Genomic DNA, 21,081 nt, shown 5'->3' with positions numbered 1-21,081 from the left:
GTCAGAAAGGTACCAGGATTGGTGCAGAAGTTTGGGGGGGAGCCCAAAGACTATCATGGCTTTCGGACAGAGATGCAATATGCCCTCAATCTGCAGTTTGATGAATTCCCTGACGAGGAATCAAGAGTGGCTTTCGTGATTGGGCATCTTGAAAAGGGGGCGAGAGACTGGGTTAGACCCCTGATGGCAGCGAATAGTGACGTCCTAAAGGACACGATGAAGTTCTTTCGCGCCATGGATCTGATGTTTTCCAGCGATATTGAACAGGGAGTGGTCCGCAGACAGTTAATGGCTTGCAAACAGGGGAGCCGATCTGTCCGTGAGTACTGGACTGAATTCACCATGTTGATCCATAAATTGGGGTGGGATCTATCGGCGGAACCCATTCAAATGCTTTTTGAAGAAGGGCTTTCTTCGGCTGTGAAAGACGAACTTTCCCGGGCGCCCAGGGCGGAGTCTATGGACCAGCTGACCAAATCAGCGCTGACCATAGGAGCGCGCCAGGAGGCGAGAGCATTGGAGAGGCGGGAAGGGAAGGGGGAACGTTGGAAGGAGTTCCGCATTCCAGACATTCCAGAGCCAACTTTCCCGCCGGCAGAGCCGATGGAAATCGGAACAGCGCGCGCGCGCGCAGTTTCAAAGCCCAGTGAGGGGGGAAAGAAGGAGGGAAAAGGCGCCCGGAAATGCTATCTCTGCCAACAGCCAGGTCACTTTGCCAGAGTCTGCCCCCAGAGGAAGGAATGGCAAGGGATGGTAGGAGCTGTGGAGGGAAGAGAGGAAGAAATACCGAAGCAAGTAAAAGCCAACGCCTGGCTGCCACCGTCGGGGCACAGCAGTCAGGCCAAAGAGCAGTGAAAGTGCCCACGCCAGAACCTCCTAAACCCGCCCTAGTGATAGAAGTGGCGCTAGAGCTGCCAAACGGACACCCTCTAAAGATAAAGGCGCTGTTGGACTCAGGCAGCTCCTGCAATTTCATGAGCAAAGAGTTTGCAGCTGAACACCAGATACAGACGATCCCTTTAAGCAACCCCCTGCAGGTGACCACGATCGATGGCAGGGAGCTGTTGGGAGGAGAAGTCAGCTTGCAGACCGTCCCAATGATAATGAAGGTGGCAAGGCACACCGAACTGATAGCGTTTAATGTGGCCACCTTGGGAGGAGCTCCCATTATATTGGGGATGAGCTGGCTAGCGTTACATGATCCGCTGGTGGGCTGGCATCAGAGAGTGGTTTCTTTTGGTTCAGCACATTGCTTAGAACACTGCAAAGAGGGAAAGGGTTTGGCAGGGGCCCAAGCCACCCTAGTAGGGACTGAAGTAACGGAGAACGTGAAGGTACCACGACAATACGCAGATCTCCGCGACGTCTTCAGCGAAAGGGAAGCTGACCAATTACCCCCGCATAGACCCTTTGACTGTCAAATCAATTTACTCCCTGGGGCACAGCTCCCTGTAGGCAAGCTGTACGCCATGTCAGACAGAGAGATGCAGGAGCTAAGAGAGTTCATTGACAAGAACCTGAAGAGAGGGTTCATCAGAGAGTCCAGGGCGGTGGGGGGCAGCCCAGTGTTTTTTGTGGATAAAAAAAACACGAACAAGCCGAGGCTTGTGTGTGACTTCAGGGCCTTAAATGCAGTGTCAGAACCAGTGGCTTTCCCTATGCCCAGGATTGACGACATTTTGACAAGGGTCAGGAAGGGAAAGATTTTTACTAAACTGGACCTAAGGGGGGCGTACAACCTGATACGAATAAGGAAGGGGGATGAATGGAAAACCACCATGTTCACCCCTTTGGGGGCATTTGAATATTTAGTTATGCCCTTCGGCCTACAAGGAGGCTCCGCGTGCTTTCAATCGTTTATGAACCACGTCCTGGGGCCTTTGCTTTACAAGAATTGTGTGGCCTTCTTAGACGACGTGTTGGTGTATTCTGAGAATGAGGAGCAGCATGTGAGAGACGTCAGAGAAGTGTTGAGCAGGCTGCAAGCCAACCAGCTGTGGGTGAAACTGGAGAAGTGTCAGTTTCATACCAAGGAGGTGGAATTCCTGGGGTATCGCCTGTCAGACAAGGGATTGGCCATGGATCCCGGCAAGGTCCAGGCGGTGCTGGAATGGAAAACACCCAAAACAAGGAAGGATGTGCAGAGGTTCCTAGGATTTGGGAACTTCTATCGTAAGTTCATCCGAAACTTTGCCCACCTGACGGCGCCCATTACGGACTGTCTCAGCAGTAAGAAGAAGTTCGTTTGGACTGAGGAGGCGGAGCGAGCATTTGAGGAACTAAAAAGGGCCTTCGCCTCGGAACAACAACTCCTGCATGTGGATTTACAAAAACCGATGAGAGTGGAAACTGACGCATCAGACAGAGCGATTGGGGCGGTGCTTCTGCAGCCAGGGAAGGAGGAGTCAGAGTGGAGACCGTGTGCCTTTTTTTCGCGAAAGCTGAACAAATCCGAGAGGAACTACACGGTGTATGACCGAGAACTACTAGCCATTCATGAGGCGTTCCGGAGATGGAGGCACCTGCTAATTGGCGCACAACATAAGGTGCAAGTGTGCACTGACCACAAGAACCTAGAGTATTGGAGGACGGCACGAGTGCTCAACCAACGGCAAGTGAGATGGGCCCAGGAGTTCTCCAAATTTAACTTTGAGATTTGTTACGTGCCAGGCCCAGAGAACATTAGGGCGGACGCTCTCTCACGCAAACCTGAATATTTGGAGGAGGAGGGAGCACCCGAAGAGAGACATGTCATTCCAGAGGACCGCTGGGTGTGTGGGGCGGCATTGGTGGGACAAAGAGAACTGGTAGAGGAAACAGAGAATGATGAATACGCCCAGAATAAGCTCAGAGGTCTTAGGGGTGAGGGAGAGGAACCAGGGGGTTTCGAGGAAAGAAATGGAGCTTTGTATTACAAAGGGGCACTGTATATCCCTGAAGGAGACTTAAGGGGGAGGGTACTCAAGCAGTTGCACGACAGCCCCACGGCGGGGCATTTTGGACAACACAAAACCATGTGGTTGGTCACCAGGGAATTTTGGTGGCCTAAGGTGAGGGAAGATGTACGGGAGTATGTAAGAGGGTGTGAGCAATGCCAGCGAGCCAAAGGGGAGAGGCGGGCACCGGCGGGGCTATTAGAACCCTTACCAACCCCAGAACGACCTTGGGAGGCAGTGTCGATAGATTTTATGACTGATCTGCCGAAGTCCAAGGGGAAAACAGCCATCATGGTGGTGGTAGACCTACTAACAAAGATGTGCCACTTTGTAGCCTGCTCGCATGCAGTCACGGCGGAAGAGACAGCGAAGTTATTTGTAGAACACATTTTTAGGTTGCACGGGGTGCCATTGAGGGTGGTCTCAGACCGAGGAAAACAATTTACTTCCAGGTTCTGGAGGAAGCTCATGAGCTTACTGCAGGTGGAGGTCAACTTTTCGACTGCCCGGCACCCTGAAACCAACGGGCAGGCGGAAAGAGCAAACGGGGTCCTCCAGCAATACCTGAGGTGTTATGTCAATGACAGAGAGAATGACTGGGTAGAAAAGTTGGCGCTGGCGGAATTTGCCTACAACAATGCCGAGAATGTGTCCACAGGGATGAGCCCCTTCTTGGCTAATTATGGGTGTCATCCCAGGGCTTTCCCAGGGGGAGAAGGGGAGAGATGGGGTGTCCCGGCAGCCGAGCATTTTGTAGAAGAAATGGAAGCAATCCATCGTCAGCTCCAACTCAACTTAGAAAGGGCGAAGGAAGAATACAAGAGGCAGGCAGACAAGAACCGAAGGGAAGGTGAAACCATAAGGGTGGGAGATAGGGTGTGGCTGTCAACCCAAGGGTTGCCATTCAAAGGAGGTTGTAAGAAATTAAGACCCAGGAGATTGGGTCCCTTTGAGGTCATTCAACAGGTCAACCCAGTGGCTTTCAGGCTCCGGTTACCCAACCACATGAAACTGCACCCAGTATTTCACAGGTCGTTACTGTCACCGTATGAGGGGGGACGAGAAGGGATGGCCACTCGGGGACCAGTCATAGAAGAAAGGGAATGCAGCAGCCATGTGGCAGAAATCCTCGACGCCAGATGGAAGGGGGATCAGGTGGAGTATTTGGTAGCGTGGGAAGGAGAACCGGAGTCAGAAAACACTTGGGTAATGGCAGAAGATATCAATGACGAGGTATTGATAGAAACGTTCCATCAAAGGTTCCCAAGGAAACCTCAGCCTGTGGAGAGGTTCCGGAGGGAATACTTTGGGACCACCGATGAGGAGGAGGAGTTGGAAGGATTCTCGGAATCGGAAGGGGAAGGGGAGATGGACTCTGAGGAGGAGGAGTACTTCGAGACCAGGAACCGCAACAGGTGGAGAGAAGTGTTCGGGACATCGGAAGATGAAGGAAGTTCATTCCGGGGTTTTGCCTCCTCACCGCCCGTAGAGGAGGGGGCGAGAGGGGATGAAGGGGGCCCTGGAGGGGAGGTGGATGTCAGGGAACTGCCATCGGAAGGAAGGGAAGTGAAAGGGCTCACACAGGTTGGGAGAGACTCAGCAGCTGAAGAGGGAACCAGTAGGGGGAGAGGAGCTGGGCTGAGGGAAAGGGAGCTGGAGGGATGGCTCAGAGACACTTCCAGCGAAAACAGTGGGGAGGTTTCAGGACCTCCTGTAGGGACACCCACTCCTCGCCGGAAACTGTCACGCAGAGAGTCCAGAAGACGTGTTTCCGTTAAGGAGCTTTTATGTTGGAAGCGATTCCGAAAGCAACCACTGTCGGAATCTGCCAGCGACTGACGGAGCCATGTTTAAGGGGCTCCGTTACAGACAGAGGTTTGCAAACTTGACCAAACTCTGAGGGACTAGGATTTTACACACAAGCAGCTCATCGTCCCATCACATCAAGGAAAGGATCCATCTTCTAAATTATCAAAGACTGACAAGTTGGATGTGATGCAGTGGCCTTCCTGTAATGCTTCTGATCATGATGAAAGTACAGTGGTACCTTGGTTTACAACCATAATCTCTTCCGGAGGTCCAATTGTAAACCAAAACAGGTTGTAACCCATGGTGTGCTTTCGCCAATGGGGCCTCCCCCCCCCCAATTGGTTGTAATAAAAAAAAAGGGTTGTAATCCAAATAAAAGGGAAACACACTTCTGGGTTTGATGTGGTTGTAATCCAAAACGGTTGTAATCCAAAGCGGTTGCAAACCAAGGTACCACTGTATTCGAACGAGGTTGCAACACAATCTTGAGAGATAGCAGTGAATTCCAGACAGTCTGAAGGAACAGAGTGCGGGAGATGGTAATCGGTTTCCATTCACAAGTGGGAAGAGTGCTGTTGTGCTCAGATCCTGCTTGTGGGCTTCCCATAGGCATCTGGTTGACCACGGTGAGAACAGGATGCTGGACTAGATGGGCCATTGGCCTGATCCAGCACTTTCTCTCTCTCTTTTTTAAATACAATTTTTATTAAGTTTTACACAATTTTTCAACACAGCATCTCCAACACTACATAACAAATCCTTGGCTATCATAGCCTAGGGCTTCCATCAACCCCTTCTAATGGTTTTCTGAATTCCTTTCTAATTGTGCATTTTATTACTATGCTTATTGTTTTAAATCCAATCTTACCGTAGATTCCGGAGTATTAGGCGACTGGATGTATTAGACGACCCCTCCCCCCCCAAATTGGCAGCTGCAATTTGGGGGTTCATCTTATAAGGCCGGTCTTTCTCCCGGTGTGGAGCCCGCCACCCGCCACCCGCCACCCATACCCAGCGTATAAGACGACCCCCAACTTTTTAACCTCTTTTTCGGGGTTAAAAAGTCGTCTTATACGACGGAATCTGTGGTACGTCAACTAATCTTAATACTTCTCACAATAATTTGAATAGCTCTCCTTACAAAACTTCTTGCAATCCTACAAGCCATGTTAGGTAGTTACAGTTGTCTTTCAAATACAATATAAATTTCTTCCAGTCCTTTAGGAAAGTCTGCTCCCGCTGGTTTTGAATTTTCCCTGTAAGTCTTGCCAGCTCGAAGTAGTCCATCAATTTTATTTGCCACTCTTCTTTTGTTGGCATTTCTTCTTGCTTCCATCTTTGGGCTAATAGTATTCTTGCTACAGTGGTCACATATAAAAACAGTTTTTTTATCATTTTTATGAATTTCTGTATCTACCATACCCAGTAAAAGAGCTTCTGGTTTTTTTGGAATTGTATATTTCAACATTTTTTTGCTTTCATTATAGATCATTTCCCAGAAGTCTTTCCCTTTTTTGCATTCCCACCAGATGTGGTAAAATGTGCCCTCTTTTTCTTTACATTTCCAACATTTATTATTTGTTTTATACATTTTAGCTAGTTTCACTGGTGTTACGTACCATCTACACATCATTTTTATTATATTTTCTTTTAATGCACTGCAGGCAGTAAAATTTATTCCCTCTCTCCATAACCTCCCCCAATCATCTATTGGTATATTATGTCCTATATCTTTAGCCCAATGTATCATTACTGCTTTGACTTCTTCATCTTTTAGATGCCATTCCAATAGTAATTTGTACATTTTAGTGATCCAGCACCCTCTTATGTTCACAGTGGACAAGTAAAGGTCCCTGGGGATTAGAACAGTGTCAATCCAAATGGAGAAAATGCAGCTAGGTTGTTGTTGTTGTTGGTAACATATACCAGAAAATAAAAACAATGCTATGTGATCTGAGGAGCTCTTTTTACACACACGGCATACATAACAAAGAGCAAACAGTGTAAAGGAGTGATTGGAAATTTATTGGAAAAATTTCTTGCTTCAGCTAGCATTAAAATATGTAAGAATAAGGATTATAGAGAGAGAAATCAGGACTAAGCCATTGCACTTATCACACTAGCCATTCTTTCTTTCCTGTATCCAAGACCAACTGCATCCAGTAGTTGATTGCTTCAAGTAAAACAAAGCCATAATTCCTTTGGTGAGTCATAAGCATCAGGAAGATAAGCAGCCAATGACCTGTGCCAGCAAAGAGGTCTGCTTTAGGCAGATTCACAGTCCCAGTTTTAAGGTCGGCAGAGAATTGGCCATAGCTGGGTCATGCCCTGGCTAATCCACCATCTGGTGAGATGCCTGGCCCTTGTTGAAAGGTGTAAAGAAAACCAAGGAGGGGAGAAGAGAATTCTAATTCTTAAGCCTGAAGGGAAAAGAGAGGCCATGACTCAGAATCCCCAAAACTGCAAAAAACACAAAAACCCACAAACCCATCAGAATGTAGAATCATGAAGTTTGAAGGAACTTCAAATGTATTCCCAACACGTGCCAAGGCAGGAAAACCACTACTCCAGCTCCCCTAATAAGTGGCCACCCAACCTTGGCTTTAAAAACCACTAACAAAGAAGAGCCCAGCACTTTCTAAGGCAGTTTGTCCCACTTTTGAACAACATACGATGTTTAGTCTAAATACCTTATTTAAATTTAAACCTGCTCATACTCTCTGCAGCAAGAGAGTTCAAATTTGCTCTATCATCTGTGCAATAGCCCTTCAAATATTTGATGATGATAATAATAAATAAAGCCTCTTAATAATCTCTTTCATGGGCTAAACATACCTAACCGCTTCAACCTTTCTTCTTAGGTCTTGTTCCACAAGCTCCTCACTATCTTTATCAACCTCTTTGTCACATGACACATTCCATTTCTATTTTATACAGAAGTTATATTTTCACGTACATTTGAATGGAACTGCTATCCTAAGCACAGGACTAAGAAAAAGTAGTGTTCAAAAAGAGAATATGTGGTTTAGAGGAGGATGGGTGATTACAGAGTTGGAAGTGATCAAAGGCCATTGAGCTTAGTCCTTAATCACACAACAGCTCCATCAACTTGTCATGTTTGCAAAGACCAATCTGCACACCACATTAAAGTACTGTGCTGTTTAAATTAGGTTGTGGTTTAATGTGAATGAGCAGCATGCTTCTCCTCTCTGCTCCTTTCTTTTGTGTGCTGGGAAAGAAGAAAAACAGAGGCTGGCTTGCTGTTGTGTGTGAACCAGCACTCATAGTTCGTTTCTCTCTTAACAAACCACGATGGTAAGCCTAAAACAAACCATAGCTTTCCAAAGTAGGTGGTTGGGAGAAAAACAAATCATGAGCATTGGTTTGCACATAATGGCAAGCAAGCCTTTGGTTTATTTCCTCCCCAGTGCACTGAATAAAGGAGCTCAGGAACAGCATTGCAATGTATTTTGTTTAGATCATAATTTAGAGCAGCATGGGTCAAATGGTATACATTACATGTGATTGCATCTCATAATAGCCTAGTGGTCTTGTAAAAAAAATAAAAAATCTGGAAGTCATGTTGGGAAGGGCAACTATGGACAGAGAAGGGGTAAATCCTTAACCTCTCTCCCTGCCCACTCCCTCCCTGCTACAAATAGCACCTCCTAGCTGTTTTTTCTGTTCGGAGCATCCCGGGTGCTTGTTTCCTTGTGCAACCAACAGGAGAAAGCAAGGTACACTGCACTGAAGTCCCAGCAAAGCAGACAGGGAATCGTTACATACTAATCCTCAAGATGGTTCTGACTCAGTGACCATGAACAAAACTTACCTAAAGGAAATTGAGGAGGTGGAGGTGTATGTCCACCCCATCTGACATGCTGTCTCTTGCTGTGCCATTTCCTGGTGTCTCAGATCCTGACATGCACAGATTATTTCCCCAGATTACAAATGTGAGCAAAATATTCATTAGATTTTTCTGCATCTCTGTCTCGGAAACTTAAGTTGCTTTCTTTTCTGGTCTTCTCTTACCAGCAAGTGTTTGTTTGCTTGTTTGTTTTCTAAAAACCATGGTTGTTTTTCTCTCTTCCAGTCTATTTACAGGCTTAAGCAAGTATGCCAGCCTGATGAAGAGCAAGGGACACCTCGTCTCACTCCAGAAGAAGTTGTGGACAGGATATTTCAGTTAGTGGATGAGAATGGAGATGGTAAGAAATTTTCACTTTGGGTGATATTTGTGTCTGGATCTGTAATACTTATGCCATTCCAGTGATTAATGGTTACACCAAAACTCACAGGAAGGAGCATTGTATGCATTTTAGTACAGCCCGAGTCAACTCATTTAAACTGTAAGGGCATTGGGTGGCTCATTTGGTTGAGCATGAGGCTTTTAATCTCAGGGTTGTGTGTTCAAGTCTCATGTTGGGCAAAATATTCCTACATTCCAGGGGCTGGACTAGAAGACCCTCATGGTCCCTTCCAACTCTACAGTTCCACGATTCTATGATTCCCTAGATCAGGGTTGGGGATCCTGTAGTCCTCCAGACATGGCTTGACTACAACTCCTATCACCTCTGCCCCTTGACCCTGCTGGCTGAGACTGATCTTCTTTTGATTGTTGGAGCTGGGAGTCCAACAATATCCAAAGTGCCACAGGTCCCACCACCCTTGGTCTACATAAAAGCTTCTACATTTTTGAACCTTTACTCAGATTTTCTGCGGACCATCATATCCAATCATTGCTGGTGCTGAGCCAAATCTGGATGTTTGATTTGCACCTGAGCACCTACTCTTGGCTTTCCCTTTTTAGACTTGCTCAGGCACTTCACGACTCCTTTGAAAATGTGTGAAGAGCACGCAGGGCGGGGTGGGGGGAACTCAGCAAATAATATGTCTGAAAGTGAAAACTCTCTTAAGGAGATTCTGGCTGACTTAAATGCTCTCAACACTCAGTAGTCCTGGTTGGTAAGAATCTGAAGCGACTATATTGGAACATTCTGATAACTTGTTTTCCTATGATGAATAAGTGCAAAAGCACCATTTGGGACCCACTAGCATGAGGAGACCCATTCCCTTCTCTCTCCACAACGAAAATGGCAGCTTGTAGGTGGCAGGAGAGTCTCTCATAGCACATGGTGGCAAAGAGGTACAGTGACCCAAGTGCTGGCATGCAGATGTACAGAATAGGTAGAGCTTTGAGGGCATGCTTCCTTTGTTCCCTTCCATCTTTGATAAACGTCTCTCTTGCATTGATTCTTTAGGGCAGCTTTCTCTGGATGAATTCATTGACGGGGCCCGAAAAGACAAGTGGGTGATGAAGATGCTACAAATGGATGTGAACCCAGGAGGATGGATTGTTGAGCAGAGGAGGAAATCTCTGTGACCGGAAGGATGTGGTGTGGGGCAGCGGGTGGTTCAGTGTGTTGCATTTCCAGTTGTAACCAAATGGAGAGTGCTTCCTTTCATTCTAGAATCATCTGCTTAACTGAAAGCATTCTCCAGCAACTCTGTGAAGCACATGTATTGAAAGTACCACGGGTACTAACCTATGTGAGCCATGGCTGGCCAGTCATGCTAGGAAATAACCATATGAATAAATATTGTCCTGTTTGCTGGTCCAGGTATCAAAAGGGACTGACTTAGAAGAGTCTCAAAAGTGAACACTGAGTGTCATTTGATGCTCAGAGGCACAAAGGGACTGATTAGTGAGTCACAATGCTTTCTTTGTAGGTGTATGTCTGCTATTTTATGTCTGAGGAGAAAGAGACGAACTTGCTGGAACAGAGGAAGTTCTTTGGTAACAGAGTTTGAGAATATGGCTGGATAGTCTGTTCTGATTCTGTGTGTTCCAAGGGTTTTACTTGATGTTAATATTCTGCTGCTAACCTAAACCATTTGGAGACTTTCATCGCAAGTGAGATGTTCCAACTTTTAGTAACATTGCAAACGCACAGCCAAGCATATATGGAATTGGAAACAGGAAAAGAACCTATTTACTATATGCAGTGAGACTGCAGGGAGTACAGGCTCTTACTAGACCAAGTGCAGAATATTATGAATACTGGACTTGTAGCATCACACACCTATTGTGTTCTGAGTCTCTTTCCTTCTGTCAACTCACTGATTGTCTTAGGGCAGATTCCTCTACATGGTAGATCCTTCTTCGGAACCCTTTTCTAGGCATTTTAATGTCATTGAGGAAACTTTGGTCTGGTTAAGATGATTCTCCAGACTACAATTTGAAAAATCAGAAACGTGACATAACATCATGCGCTTGCAGTAGCTGTCTCTCTCTTGCATTTTCTTATGGCGGTTCCCACTCCCTTTCCTTATTTCTTCTAACCATGGTTTGCCATAATTATTGACTTGGGCAAACTGTGATTAGCAATAACCAGGACTAACTCCAAACGATGATTTGCAAGCCTATGGTCTCAAGGCATAGTTTGCAGGCAAGTATTACCCTTAGTTTGCCATCTTTGGACATCACAACAAACTATGGTTAGTGGAAACCTGATAATGGAGTGGCTCAGTGTGCATCAATGGAGGTGAGAGGGGGAAGAGAAAGTGCGAGAACACTTGGTACCTTCCCAAACTTCTAAACCATGGTTTGGAATACTGGATCATGATGTCTGCCCAGGCCTGAATATGAGGATGGTGACAGGGCAGCATGTTCTGGTGAGAAATGATGCTAACTGTGAAATAAGCAGTGCAGATTTGTCACATTTGCACTAAAAGTTTGCAGATGAATTAGTGAATAAATAAGGTGAGGCTTCATTTGCTGAGCCCGTTGCACATTGTGAATACTAGGTATAAGTGCTCATTAGCAAATAGGTGACATTGTATTATATTTATTAAAACCCTTCAAATACAGAAGAACTCATTTGTTTGAGTGGCCTGCATTACATTCAAGCTTTCCAGAGACTACAAGCCAGGATCAGTGCCAGGTTTAGTGGGGCACTTGGCACTGCACAGGTGCCCCTCTTGCCTTGATAACCTGCAGGCCCAGCAACAGAAAAAGCTGGTCCAGCCAGCAAGCGATTCTATATTGGAGCCCTAGAGACACTGGGGGAGGGGGTTAAAATGACAGGAGCCACCCACAGTCATGCGGGAGCCAGTGCTGAGAGGACTACCAGGCCTCAGGGGCCAAATCAGAATTTGGTGGTGCTTCCTCAGTGAGGGCTCAGGCCCTTAGCAATGGCCTGGTGCTGTTGACCCCAGTCACTGGACGGTATAGCAATAGCATGGAATGGTCTGGCCCAAATCACACAACAGACTGATCATTCTCATGATCACTCAATCTCTTCACATAAATGTTTGTCTGAACATTCAATTTGTAAAGCATGTGGAAACACCAGAAATAAAGTCATATAGGCAATATTTTTGAATATTCATAAATATGTAATTATGGGAGGGGTCTGTTACATCTATCAGAGATATCATATTCTGGTAGAGTTGTGTAATACAATAAGAAGACCCAAATGCTAAACTAAACCAGCTGAATAATAATTTTCTCACCTTACCTTGAATGTATTTTATTTGCCATTTTCTTATTCTTCAGACTCATAAGACAAAATCCGCTCTGTACAAGGTTGGAATAATATGTATATATATTTCTGTGGCCTTTTGTTATAAACCCTTTGCTTCTCTTTAGTGTCTGAATTTTACATACTTGGTTTGCTTTCTTACATTTAGGGGCATTGGGGTTGGTACATGGGTGGGTAAAATAAAATCAGTGTTTTCAGCAATCCAGTACAAGTGTGATTGACATGTCTCTACATTCTAATAAGCTTGCCTCTACTATCAAAGAAAATATATCTTTTATGAAAAGTGTCACTAAAGGTGTTATTATGTATGTTAACATTCTTCATCTTCATTCACTTGCAACCAAACAAACTTTACAATATGGGATTTTTCCAATGACATTGTGTTTGTTTGTTTGTTTGTTTGTTGTTAGATACAACTTCTATACTGCTTCTGTGTAGGGGAAAAAACCTCAAAGTGATTTACACAAATGATAAAACAATATAACTATCGCTAAAGATTTACAACCATTAATTAAAACATAAAGTTAAAACCACAATAGAGCAAACTTCTGAACAACTGGGTAAAGTAAAGGTAAAGGAACCCCTGACCATTAGGTCCAGTCGTGACCGACTCTGGGGTTGCGGCGCTCATCTCACTTTATTGACCGAGGGAGCCGGCGTACAGCTTCCGGGTCATGTGGCCAGCATGACTAAGCCGCTTCTGGCGAACCAGAGCAGCGCACAGAAATGCCATTTACCTTCCTGCTGGAGCGGTACCTATTTATCTACTTGCACTTTGACGTGCTTTCGAACTGCTAGGTTGGCAGGAGCAGGGACTGAGCAACGGGAGCTCACCCCATCACGGGGATTCGAACCGCTGACCTTCTGATCGGCAAGTCCTAGGCTCTGTGGTTTAACCCACAGCGCCACCCGCATCCCTTAAACAACTGGGTAGGTTTGTTTAAATAAGAATGTCTTCAGCAGGCGCCAAAAAGAATACAGTCGTACCTTGGATCCCCAACGCCTTGCCTTCTGAACAGATCGGCTCCCGAATGATCAAAACCCGGAAGTGAGTATTGTGGTTTTTGAACGATTTTCGGAAGCCAAATGTCCGGCACAGCTTCCTGCAGCCAATCAGAAGCTGTGCTTTGGTTTCCGAACGTTTTGGAAATCGAACAGACTTCCAGAATGGATTCCGTTCGACTTCCAAGGTACGATTGTACAGTGAAAATGTCTGCCTGATATCAATAGGCAGGGAGTTCCAAAGTGTTGGTGCCACTGTCCTAGACAACTGAGTTCTTACAGATATGGTAAAGGTATTATGTGGCACCTATAAAAGTGCCAATTCCTCTGATCAAAGTGGCCTTGTGGGCACATATGGGATAAAAGGACCTCTTTCTTCTGTGCCTGGAAATAGCACAAAAGAAGCTGGATATTCTTGAAGGACACTAAGGCCATGTCCACACTTCATAGTATACCGTAAACTTGGCTTTGCCATCTGAGGGCTACATTCCCTCATGGACAACCTTCCAGGGGCAGCGTTCGAGTGTCAGAGGCAAACGTGGTCAGAGCAGTGGATGTGGCTCTTCTCTTTGTGCAGGAGGTTTCATTCCGACAACACAAAAGTCAGTTTCTATACACTTCTCTCGTCAGCCTCCATCCAAACAAGTAAAAGACACCATCATAGTTCATGAAAACTTTCCAGCCAAGCAAAATCACTCAAGAAGAAGAAGAAGAAGAAGAAGAAGAGGAGGAGGAGGAGGAGGAGGAGGAGTTTGGATTTGATATCCCGCTTTATCACTACCCAAAGGAGTCTCAAAGTGGCTAACATTCTCCTTTCCCTTCCTCCCCCACAACAAACACTCTGTGAGGTGAGTGGGGCTGAGAGACTTCAAAGAAGTGTGACTGGCCCAAGGTCACCCAGCAGCTGCATGTGGAGGAGCAGAGACGCGAACCCGGTTCACCAGATTACGAGTCCACCGCTCTTAACCACTATACCACACAAGGAGGATGCAGAACCAGGCAGTCAGGGGTGTAGCCTAGAGAGATAGAGGTGTGGCCTGAGGAGTCAGGAGGGCCAGACAGAGTGATTTGGAGGGCCACATTTGGCTCCCAGCCCTGAGGTACCCCATGCACCAGTGAAACTGTGTCTACTTTGCTCCTCTCCACTCTACGTGGCTCCCATGCAAAGGAAGCAGCCTATGATCCCTGCCTCTGTGTTACATCCAAACCAGAGATCATAGCTTGATTTGATCCAAAAACTACTGTGAGTAAAGGAAGAACAAACCTTGCCTACAGATGGTGGTTTGTTGGGAGTGAAACAAGTACTGTAAAATAACGCTTCTCCATAGGGTTGAACTGAAACAATTGTTTTAATTCATTTTGGACATCAAACATGCATACACAGTAACAGCTAAATTTCCTTTTTAAAAAAAGTTTCTTTTTGAGACACTCAAAATTGGGGCATAAGACATTTTGAAGTAGGATAAAATAAAATTTAAAAACAGAGAAGAAAGGGCCTCAGCTGAAACAGGGATTCTGCAAAAAAGAATCTATGGGTGTACTTTTCAGAGATGTTTTCTTCTTATTGAATCTTGCCATTAGTTCTCTAAGAAGGAAACTGGCCCCCTCCCTCCAATTTGATTTAACCCCTGGGCTACTTACGATGTCAGAAACTTTCTGTAATCTATTTTCCAGACCTACAGCCTAATTAAGATTGGATTGACTTGATCCGATTTCTCATCAGGCTAATTTCGGAAACTGGGAGGTAGGCATCAAAAGCTTAGGAGGAGCAAATCCCAGTTGAAGCTACGAGCTGATCATAGCTGGTGCTTCTTTGTGATGTTGCCCCAAATAAGAGAGGATTGAAGATAGATTCATGGGGAAAGAAGGAGGAGACCCAGTATACCTCCTAGAGCACAGTATTATGGACTGCTGTATCGAGACGAGAATGTGCAGTAATAGTGTTTCATAGGAATATGTAAAAGTTCTGTGTGGTGTTGGATACTGAACAAACACATGTCTTTCCCACAGAACTTCCAAACTGATTGAAAGAAGGGCTACTTAAACATTAAAAAAAATTGTCTCAAGAGACATGCCATGCAACCAATTGTAGTCTGAAGCTCTTTTGACTACAAACCCCCAATTCTGGTTCTATGCCAAAGTTTTGTGCTAGAAAACTCTCTCTGCGCTCCTCCCAGTGGTCATTTCTCCTCTAATTACTGCTGTGGATATTATTATTATTATTATTATTATTATTATTATTATTATTATTATTTTACCAGCCCTTCATTAGCAGTTCCCAATGTAGGTTACAACAATTTAAAATTAAGAATTAACAACAGTTAATAAGAATTATAAAATGAAAAACTGTAAGGGTGTTCTGAATTCTTTTATTCCCTTTTCAGCCCAGCTTGAATTCAAACATTACCTGCATCTCCTGCCTGAATATGAGCCACATCTGCAAAGGAAGATTTTTCCTTTGCAGCCTGGCTTGAGTTAAAGCAGTGAACTCATAAGCAAGAAAAAAAGAATCCCAGAAGGGCATGTGGCCAACGAACTCCAAGGCTTTTCAGGTCTCCTTTGGCACATTGGCCAGAGGTTCCTCACCTCTGGTGTAGCAGTTAAGAGCTTGGACTTTGGCTGGGAAGAGCTGGGTTCACAATCCTGATCAGTCATGTGGCATGGCTGCGATCCTGTTCATGGTTACCTGGGAGTAGGCTCAGGTGAATTGAGAGGTGCTTACTTTTAACTGCATATTTTCAACTTGTAAAACACGCTTTATAAAAACATCTCCAGTTGCAGGCTGAAGCTCAACCTGAAGCTTTCAATTCGAAATGCAAATAATCTTTCAAATAAAGGTTACCATTTAAGCTACTAGCATAAAATAAGAATGCCATCAAAGGAAAGAAATATCTTTCCAGAACTTTATTTTCCCCAAACTCTGATTTCCTCTGTGAATCTGTCACAAAGAATAATAAAACCCGAAAGTCCCATTATCACCTCCAGTCACTTACCAGATCAAGGCCCAGAACTCTGCTCCCTTGCTGCCGCCCCCCACTCCCCGCCAATACCCCTTCATGCTTCATTATATTACCAGAGGGAACTAGAATGCAATTTATGTCTGACAAATAGTTTCTATTGCATTACAAAGATGGAGTTACACAATAGCCTGCTCAGCAGAGCGCTAAGACAATGTGTAACTACAGCAATGGCCAGATGGTGGCATGCTAGATTTATAAAACTCAGAAAGAATCCCAATTTACTGCAAAATGAAGCTGAAACAAATTAGGAGAAATTAAAGACAATTATTCCAACTCAAATTTGCTTGGAGAAAGTCAGATTTATCATCTCTTTAAAAAAAATAATCTCATTCCCAGTTATGGTTCCACAACTCAAATTCATGTTATATAAAAATTCTGGAAACTGTAATATAGGGTGTGGGAACATAAGAAGCTGCCAGTTTTTTCAACTTGCCTTAACTATAGGAGCACCTATAATCCTATATCAACAATGTAGAGTAATGTAAGACACACACAGAGCTATTCTAGGATGCTCACACCTATAAGGTAAGGTAAAGGTAAAGGTACCCCTGCCCGTGCGGGCCAGTCGTGTCCGACTCTAGGGTTGTGCGCTCATCTCACTTAAGAGGCCGGGAGCCAGCGCTATCTGGAGACACTTCCGGGTCACGTGGCCAGCGTGACGAAGCTGCTCTGGTGAGCCAGCACCAGCGCAGCACACGGAAACGCCGTTTACCTTCCCGCTATAAAGCTGTACCTATTTATCTACTTGCACTTAGGGGTCCTTTCGAACTGCTAGGTGGGCAGGAGCTGGGACCGAAAGACGGGAGCTCACCCCGCCGTGGGGATTCGAACTGCCGACTATACGATCGGCAAGTCCTAGGCACTGAGGTTTTACCCACAGCGCCACCCGCGTCCCTGCTCACACCTATCCTTTCCTTGAATCGTGTATGGGCAGAATTGGGCTGAACTGGCAAATTTAGTGTCTTGGCACCAGGCCCTTTATGTGAACAGGCCCAGGAAAGCTACTTTGGGTTAGGAATTGTTACTTGCAGCCCAATCCTGTTCATGTCTACTTAGAAGTAACTCCCACTGTTTTAATAGGTCTTGCTCCCAAATAAATGTGTTTAGGATTGCAGCCTAAATTTGAATTGTCACATGCTACCAAATATAACACATGTACTCAAGAAACAAGCTTTGGTTCTTGTATTCTTCTCCCTCCTGTTTCTACTCTCTTAACAAAATGGTGAATGCACATTAATATTGCATTATAATTGGCAATGAACAAATTGGTATTGGTGAGTCTGAGATAACAGACTTGAACATGTAATTATATCATATACTTATATTGATGCTTAAGTTTGCATAGCTGGTCCCAAGGTATGTTAGGAAATGTAGTTTATAAAGGCTCATAATTCCATTAGAGATTCATATGACGTAAGGGGCACTCTACTAATCTTGTAAAAAAGTCGTGGATTGTAGGGTTTTGTATTTTTAGATTTTGATAGCTGCTATGATTCTCCCCAAGGACGCGGGTGGCGCTGTGGGTAAAACCTCAGCGCCTAGGACTTGCCAATCGCATGGTTGGCGGTTCGAATCCCCGCGGCGGGGTGCGCTCCCGTCGTTCGGTCCCAGTGCCTGCCAACCTAGCAGTTCGAAAGCACCCCCGGGTGCAAGTAGATAAATAGGGACCGCTTACCAGCGGGAAGGTAAACGGTGTTCCGTGTGCTGCGCTGGCTCACCAGATGCAGCTTGTCACGCTGGCCACGTGACCCGGAAGTGTCTGCGGACAGCGCTGGCTCCCGGCCTATAGAGTGAGATGAGCGCACAACCCTAGAGTCTGGCAAGACTGGCCCGTACGGGCAGGGGTACCTTTACCTTTACTATGATTCTCCCCTGGCTAGATCTAGAACACAATGCCTGAACACAATGCCATATTGTCTCTGGACCAATGTGACAACCCTTTAATCAAAACACAGTTACTGATGAACCACTATAAATGAAGTTTTTTAACATCGTGACCGCCCTGCAGTTCAATGAATCATCTGTCTTTATTTAGCATGTGTCCGAGTTGAAGGCAATGAAGTAGCAGATGTGTGATGGTATCCATCCTAAAAACATCTGTGAAGTAGTATAGTTGCCACAAGAAAGAAGTTGGAGAAAGTGGATAGTGAAAAGTTTTTCTCCCTTTCTAATAACGCTAGAATTCATCGACATCCAATGAAGATAATTATTGGAAGAGTTAAGACAGATAAAAGAAACTACATCTTCATGCAGTACATAGTCAAACTATGAAGATCACTCCCCCAGGAGGGAATAATTGGTCACCAACTTTGATGGCTTTTAAAAAAATGTTGTTGTTGTTTAGTCGTTCAGTCGTGTCTGACTCTTCATGACCCCATGGACCAGAGCACGCCAGGCACTTCTGTCTTCCATTGCCTCCCGCAGTTTGGTCAGACTCATGCTGGTAGCTTCGAGAACACTGTCCAACCATCTCGTCCTCTGTCATCCCCTTCTCCTTGTGCCCTCAATCTTTCCCAACATCAGGGTCTTTTCCAGTGAGTCTTCTCTTCTCATTAGGTGGCTAAAGTATTGGAGCCTCAGCTTCAGGATCTGTCCTTCCAGTGAGCACTCAGGGCTGATTTCCTTCAGAATGGATACGTTTGATCTTCCTGCAGTCCATGGGACTCTCAAGAGTCTCCTCCAGCACCACCATTCAAAAGCATCAATTCTTCGGCGATCAGCCTTCTTTATGGTCCAGCTCTCACTTCCATACATCACTACTGGGAAAACCATAGCTTTAATTATACGGACCTTTGTCGGCAAGGTGATGTCTCTGCTTTTTAAGATGCTGTCTAGGTTTGTCAGTGCCTACTAGCCTGATAGCTATGCTCTTCCTCTACAGTCAGAGGCAGCAATGCTTATGACTAAGTAGTTGCCAGAAACTGCAGAAGGGGAAAATGCTCCTGTGCTCAAATCCTGCTTGCTGGTTTCCCACAAGCCTCTGGTTGGCCACTGTGAGAACAGGATGCTGGACTAGATGGGCCACTGGTCTGATCCAGCTGACTACTCCTACATTAACATCAGGGCCGGATTGAGGTTTGATGAGGTGCTAAGCTACTGAAGTTAATGGGGCCCTTTATATGTCGAGCTGTCCTTTGTCAACAACAAATTGTCACTGTTTTTTGTGTTGAATATATGCTATATGGTAATTTATGGACCTAATAGTTATGTAAAGCTATTTGCACATGTTGCCATGCAACCAGTCCATGCAGAATGTAAAGGTAAAGAAGCCCTGACAGTTAAGTCCAGTCGCAGACGACTCTGGGGTTGCGGTGCTCATCTCGCTTTACAGGCCGAGGGAGCCGGCGTTTGTCTGCAGATAGTTTTTCCGGGTCATGTGGCCAGCATGACTAAGCCACTTCTGGCACAACGGAACACCGAGACCAGAGCAGCGCACGGAAATGCAGTTTGCCTTCCTGCCGCAGCGGTACCTATTTATCTATTTGCACTTTTTGGAGTGCTTTCAAACTGCTAGGTTGGCAGGAGCAGGGACCGAGCAACGGGAGTACGCACCCTATATATAGAAATGAGCAAACCAGTGATATTTTAGGGAGCAGCCTAGCAGGCGGGCCCATTACTTGCATCATAGGAGCCTACACAACACAAAACACTGTTGCTGTATGTAGGTTTTATTTGTTTTTTATCTTATATTTTGGAAATGTACATCCAGTTTTTATTTTCCTTTAAAAAAAATTTGGGGCCCTAAGCTATAACTTGTTTAGTTTATACGTAAATCTGGCACTGATTATCATAGTCTCCCAATGCCCTGAACCATCATGAAAACCTTTATGCCGTCATGGCTTCACACTTTGTCATGCAGAGCCCCATCTTTGTTGAGGTACGCTAACCGGAAATGGTTTCCCTTCAGGCAAGTGTTGTCCTCTGTCTGATGTGATCCTTAACCGGCCATTAGACTGTCAGCTGCGAAGCTTGCTGGCTGAAAGGATAACGAAAACGTAAGGTTTATCCTTTCAACCACCAACTGAAACAGCCATTCTAAGTATAGGTTTCGCATGTGTTCAGGGTGGAGCCAGTAAGTTAATGCCAGCACATGCTAGCTAGCTCCTACTCATAGGGAACTTTGCAAAGAAACAGGAAGGAAGTATAGGCTGAAAGGAAGTAATCTACTTTACCAATAAGTAGTTACTAAAAGAATCTGTAAGGAGAATAAGCTACCTGCCTCATTCAGGTAGCTTATTGCCTGCTTTGCTATATTTTACTTCCCAACAAGGGGAAGAGACTCAGCAGGGCAGCTGGATAGGAAATGGAATTCCTGACTCACTATTTCTATTATATTCCGGACACAACAGTTATAATTAAAAACACTCACAAATTTATTTTAAGTATGCTCCGCCCTCCATACGGATTTGAGAGACCCCAAGATAATAATAATTAAGTGAATAGGGCTCACCCTTTAAAATAACTAGGTAGACAGGGCCTGCCCTGAATTCCATTCCTGAATATCTTAGTCAAAATGGCTTCCAAAGCCCTGGAAGTCTCCCTCTCCTCGCTCATGTCTCTCCCACTCCACGCCCCAGTCTGCATTCAAGAACTTGACAGCCTTGAATCTACTGAAAGCAACAGGTCTAATTAAGCCAAATGGGTAGCATAAACAGGGTGGCAAATCCTGACAACATAAGAAGAGCCTGCTGGATCAGGCCAGTGGCCCAGCATCCTGTTCTCACAATGGACAGTCAGAAGTCTGTGGGAAACAAGCAAGCAGAACATGAG

At 45.2% G+C, this 21,081-nt stretch overlaps 1 protein-coding gene across 1 annotated transcript in view; it reads left to right on the top strand.

The window, feature by feature from the left end:
• GUCA1B (guanylate cyclase activator 1B) overlaps nt 1-12,320 on the top strand; it is a 63,445-nt gene extending 51,125 nt beyond the window's left edge. Inside the window, exons 4-5 of the mRNA XM_081009940.1 lie at nt 8,839-8,953; nt 10,007-12,320. Coding sequence (XP_080866066.1) covers nt 8,839-8,953; nt 10,007-10,128 — 237 coding nt within the window. The 3' untranslated portion in view covers nt 10,129-12,320. The remainder of the gene's footprint in view (nt 1-8,838; nt 8,954-10,006) is intronic.
• Nucleotides 12,321-21,081: the final 8,761 nt, after the last annotated feature.

Source organism: Podarcis pityusensis, assembly GCF_964106645.2.
Source record: "Podarcis pityusensis genome assembly, chromosome: 6".
In the NCBI taxonomy this organism is placed as follows: domain Eukaryota; kingdom Metazoa; phylum Chordata; class Lepidosauria; order Squamata; family Lacertidae; genus Podarcis; species Podarcis pityusensis.
This window is presented reverse-complemented; position numbering and strand designations above follow the sequence as displayed.